Raw genomic sequence first — 5,830 nt, forward strand, 5'->3', positions numbered from 1 at the left:
TGCCTTAATTGCTGCTATTATGGTCTTAGTTTGGTCTATTCACTTTAGAGGTGGCTTAGCTTGGGAAGCTGATAACAAAAATCTCATCTTTAATGTAAGCCAACCCTACTCTTCTCTTCAAATTTGATGGGCTTGTCCTCTTATGTAGTTTTGATGATTTAACAAATTATGATAACTGGTAAAAGATTTAATCCTATGCGAGAGTTCGGATGACCTGAAAGAGACAGCCGACAAAAAATACATTGCATATTCTGTAAAAATTGAAAGACAATAGTGCACTGGTATGAATCGTTTTGCTGTCGATGTGAATCGTTTTGCAGGATGACAAGCATCCAACTAATAGCATGACTCCAGTTATTGTGTCAAGCATATTTATATGTATCTTCCTCAACAACACAAGATGAGTTTTTTGCATCTGATTGTTATACACAACAAAAACTTCATTCTCTGAAAATACAGTTTTGAAGAACATAAAGACCTGATAGAGCTATCACAGTTCTTAGTTGGTTTTAGAGTTTATTTATGTTCTTATTATTGTAGATCTATTCCTAATCTATAAAAGAATTAGATTAACTTAAGTCTTCTATTAATCCGTGTCAATATAGTCAGGGTTAGCTATGAAGGCATCTTAAAGTTTAAGAGTGTGTTTGGTCAGAAAATGTTTTTCAATTTTCTCACGTTTGATTGGCTTAAATATTTTTCAAATCAACTTATTTTTCTCAAATTTAAGGAAAATGATTTCCTTTCAAAAACTAAGGAAAATATTTTTCAAATTACAATGTTTTCTTCTTAACCACCCCTAACAAGATCTCCCCCTCCCCCCAAAAAAAAATTAAAATTTCTTTTTTAAGAAAAAAATAAAAAATTATTTTTGAAAAATATTTCATATTTTGAAAATTTTATTTTTTTACCTCATTCCTATCCCGACTACCCTCCCTTCAAATAAAGTTTTTTTTTTTTTGAAAAATATTTAAAAATTTAAAAATTTTCAGTTTTTTTACCCCCCCCCCCCCACGCCACCCCTCCCCCTACCACCCCCACCCCCCCAAAAAAATTTATTGTTAAAATTTATTTCAAATTTTGAAAGTTTCATTTTTTTACCCCACCCCCTACGCCACGACCCCCCTATCAGCCCTCCAACCCACCAGTCCCCTCCCCCACCCCACACAAAAAAAAAATATTTTTAAAAATATTTCAAATTTTAAATATTTTATTTTATTATCCCACCCCAACCCCAATAGTCACCCCCTCCCCCCCAAAAAAAAAAATTAAAAATTTATTTTTGAAAAATATTTCAAGTTTTGAAAATTTTATTTTTCACCCACCCCTAACCCCGACCCCCCCTGCTAGCCCCCAACTCCACCCCACCCCCGCCCTATTCCCACAAAAAATTATTTAAAAGCCGTCGAAAATTAAAATTTCAACCTTTTTCTAGGCTATTAGATTGATTTAAGTTAGAATATTTTGGGGTGTTACAAATTCAAAGATATCATACCTTTGGTGCTTATGACCTCTTTGTTGGCACCCAATTTTGTCTTTTATTTCTTTTAATTCATTTCCTTGAGACTCTAAATTATTGATATGTCAAATATTTGGTATTTCACTAATATTTTTGATTACCGTAATTTATCTATTAGACACTATTATTACTATAACTGTAACCCTTATTATTTTTATAATCATTTCCTTTTATCATTTTTTTTTTTATTTTAGGTATGAAACTCATACTCTCAATAGATTAGATATAAAACTAAAAAAAACAATTTAAGTTTTTTTTTTACACTTATCTTTTTTCTTTTTTATAATTTTGTTCTCCCTCTTATCGTTTTAGAAAATAGAAATTGAATAAATCTTTAACTTTGACGCTAATATAAAAGGTAAATCTGAGATTTCAATAATAAGGACATACTTTTGCCAAATTCAAATGAAGAAAAAATTATTATATTTTTCATAGTTAAGGGATAAAATTGAGCCAACATTTAAAATCTAAACTCCAATAGACCCCAAACTTATATTCTTCCTTGTCAAATTATTTATTATTTTAAATTTTAAATAATAAAAAAAATCTTAGAAATTCAGAAGTAATAATTATGTTAAATACTTGTCTTTTCTCAAATAGCACGCACATAACATGAGACGGAGCGAGTGCCCTTTGATTGGATGAAAAATAAATTAGGCGAAAGTAAGTTGATAGAAATAAGATAAAGAGCCCACACATTCATTCTCTCTTTGCTCTGTATTTGCACGTCTTATCATCAAAGAGAAGGAAATGGCAACGGGGCTGAAGGCACTGCCTTTCTCATTTGGGGCACACTTTCTTGCCTTAATTGCTGCTATTATGGTCTTAGTTTGGTCTATTCACTTTAGGGGTGGCTTAGCTTGGGAGGCTGATAACAAAAATCTCATCTTTAATGTAAGCCAACCTTACTCTTCTCTTCAAATTTGATGGGCTTGTCCCCCTTTATCTTCTTGTCAATTCTTATTCTTCTGTGGGGTGTAATCAAGATTTGGTTTTGTCAACTCTACCTGAGACTGATGAAATATGCTTCCTTCATAAATGGTTTTAATAGGCTGATAGCAACTGAATCTGATTCATTTCTTACTCTTTTTTTTAACACATTTGAGATTATTATAGCTAGATACTACAGTCTTTAATTTGAGAGAAATCTTCACTGTTCAAGAAAAAGTGTTTCCTGTTTTGTTTGGTTGATTTATGAAAAGTTCGAATGCTATGGTGATCTTTGAGGGTGTTCTTTTTTTATGTATTTTGAAGTTTGACATCCATGATTTTGATCATTTGGTTACCTACCTATACTAATTATGGGTAGGTAGCTACCTCTCTGTGTTGTATTCATACAATATATAGATTTTGAAGTTGACTCTAAAAATTATGAAACACTGGATTGAACAATCTAACTTGTTAAGTAGAGAGGTTGTTTCCGATATAATTTTACAAATCATTAATTGATCCAAAATGTAGGGAAATCAGGGAGTTTATTGTTCCAGTGTTAGACATACCTAACACTCAATACTCTTGGGGGAATCTTTTGACTGCAGAAATACAAGACAATAAAGATTATGTGCCCTGTATCCATAGACCATCCTACAGTAGTGGTGGATAATTTGTAGCTGCAAAATATTGCTAGATGAAATTTTAGTCAAAATTATGAAATTTAACAAAGAAAAATTCGCGTTATGGATTCAGTGGGTGTAATCTCAACTATCACTTCCAGATATCTTGGATAGCAGTTTTGTCTACTTTAAGTAGTACTACTTATACTGCTTCTTAAAGCATCATCTTTTCCGGTTATGTTATTTTCATAAATATATTATCTTCATCTTTTCTCTCTGGTTCTTGTTTTCCAGATTCACCCGGTACTTATGCTTATTGGGTTCATTATTCTTGGGGGAGAAGGTAATTGAGATGTTTATAGACATCTTTCCCCTTTTTCCTTTTTCTTCTTTATTATGTCATTTGATTATTAATGCCTCGTCCATCCAAAATTTACAGCCATCATGAGTTACAAATCTTTCCCCCTGGAGAAGCAGGTGAAGAAAGTGATACATCTAGTTTTACATGCTATCGCCCTCATACTTGGAATAATTGGAATCTATACCGCATTCAAAAATCACAATGAAAGCAACATCCCTAACATGTACAGTTTACATTCCTGGGTTGGAATAGGAGTTATTACTCTTTATGGCATTCAGGTAAACATACCATCATGACTCCTTTTATCTAATTGAAGACTGGAGGAATAACAGTTTTACGCTCGTAAATTGTCATGAGATGAAGTTCCAATTAGGTTCTTTCATGTATTTCTGATCCAAACGGTGTTACTTCTTGGTAGGACATTTTCATAATTGTTCCTGTTTATTTTATATTTCTTGATCTTTACCATACATAAATAAATAACACTGTAGCTTTTTACGATGAGGAAAAACACTACTTAGTTGTCAACCTTCAAAACTTTGTGGCAGAGCCCACTTCTGAGGCACTTTCATGGCGACCACAATGTCCATTTCTTCTTGCTTGGATCTCCTGGTCTATCCTATTTAATCCTTTATTTGTCTTAACGTACCCACTGGTGAACGGGTGTGCATATGTTTGGTTACTTTGGGCGGGTTTTTCAAAATATACTAAAAATCGGCAAAAGAATTTACATACTCATAGGGGACACTTAACCAATCTTTATCTGTTTGATACAAAATTTGATGATCACGAGTTGTTTCTCATTATCCGTTGACAAATGATTTGCAGTGGGTTTATGGATTTGTGGTGTTCTTCTACCCTGGAGGTAGTTCTGAAATCAGACGCGATTCACTTCCCTGGCATGTGCTTTTGGGAATGTTTATATATGTCATGGCTGTTGGCAATGCCTGTTTAGGATTCCTTGAGAAGCTCACATTCCTGGAAGTTAATGGTTTGGCTAAATATGGTTCTGAGGCCTTCCTAGTTAACTTTACTGCCATTGCTACCGTTCTGTATGGGGTCTTTGTGTTTCTGACCATTCTTTCTCAGGGTCCCACTGCGGATGATCATAGTTACTCCGCCATTTCTTGAGTTCCAATAAGCTATTGTTGCATATCGCGTTCTATTGAACGTGAACAAGCATAGACTCTTTACTGGTGCCTCTCTACCTTACGTACTTTGATCATCTTATTATAGTATCTTCGATCATGTACCTCTTTGTATATTAATGTAAAACTCAGTTCTTCATAGTATTGTAATCATGATGAGCACAATCTTGATGTTTATGTTATAATATGGGAGCTAAGATTTGTATATAGATGATTGTGGTGGGAGGCCATGAAAACTTTGAATACTTCTTTTCTGTACAAATTCATTTTCTTGATTGTCTGGATGAATGTATTACTTTAACCAACTTATCTGTTTGTTTGAACAAATTTCCTACCTAAAATGGTTGAAAATAGTGGGACTTCTCTTGTTTCAACATATTTCTGTATGATAACAATTTGTAAATTGTTGAAATTTCAATTTCTGAAAGTCAATTGAAAGACGTGATCTTTGCATTTGATTATAACTATTAACTGACGTGAAGCTATCTTGAATGTGACGTTAGTGGAACCAAATAAACTTTGTTGTGAGACAAGTTTTCCATCTTTGTCTACAATCTAAAATCGTTATCCTCTCTCTTCTAATTTCTTCTCATCTTCTATCATAACCAAAAATATGGCGCATGCCATTATTTTTGTTAGTAAACTGTATTGGAAAATATTAAATAGTAACAGAAACTTCTGAAAATAATAAAGACAGAATCTGGAATTAATCAAAAAAATAATAACAGTATATGAACAATTATTATAAGAACAAAATCGAGCCCACTGAATACACAGTGTGTCCTTAAGGAAATTATTCCCCTCAAAGTATCCGAGGTGTTGGAATGTTTCCTCCCAGGATAGAACGATTTACTCACCAAAGTAGAGGTACTGCAAATCTTTGATGACAGCGAACCACTTGAAGGATGTATATCACACGATTTTAGGAAGTGCAGAAAGAAGAAGAAGAAGATGGTATGTTCAGAATTTCGTATGGAACACCTGTTGGGAAAAGGTTTGCCTGTTGAGAAGGTTTGCAATTTTTCGGACAAGGTTGCAACCATTCAAAAATCCATTGGAAAAAAACGGAGGGAAATTTTAAATTAATCCGGGAAGAAACGGGTCGCGGGTCAGGATTTTTTCCACTTAATTAATTAATTAAATAAATAATATTAATTAATTAAAATTTAAAGAAAATTTGGTCCAAAAAGATTATCAATCAATCATATCAATTGACCAAATCCAAATCCAAATCCAAATCCAAATCCAA

The 5,830-nt window shown here is 33.1% G+C and overlaps 1 protein-coding gene across 1 annotated transcript; it reads left to right on the forward strand.

Annotated features, from left to right (window-relative positions):
- Positions 1 to 2,153: 2,153 nt before the first annotated feature.
- Positions 2,154 to 4,826, forward strand: LOC129895515 (transmembrane ascorbate ferrireductase 1). The gene is made up of 4 exons (XM_055971237.1): positions 2,154 to 2,413; positions 3,367 to 3,415; positions 3,512 to 3,711; positions 4,262 to 4,826. The coding sequence occupies exons 1-4, from the start codon at positions 2,270 to 2,272 to the stop codon at positions 4,562 to 4,564; spliced, it is 696 nt and encodes a 231-aa protein (XP_055827212.1). The 5' UTR covers positions 2,154 to 2,269; the 3' UTR covers positions 4,565 to 4,826.
- The last annotated feature ends 1,004 nt before the right edge of the window (positions 4,827 to 5,830 follow it).

Source organism: Solanum dulcamara, chromosome 7, assembly GCF_947179165.1.
Source record: "Solanum dulcamara chromosome 7, daSolDulc1.2, whole genome shotgun sequence".
Classification (NCBI taxonomy): Eukaryota; Viridiplantae; Streptophyta; class Magnoliopsida; order Solanales; family Solanaceae; genus Solanum; species Solanum dulcamara.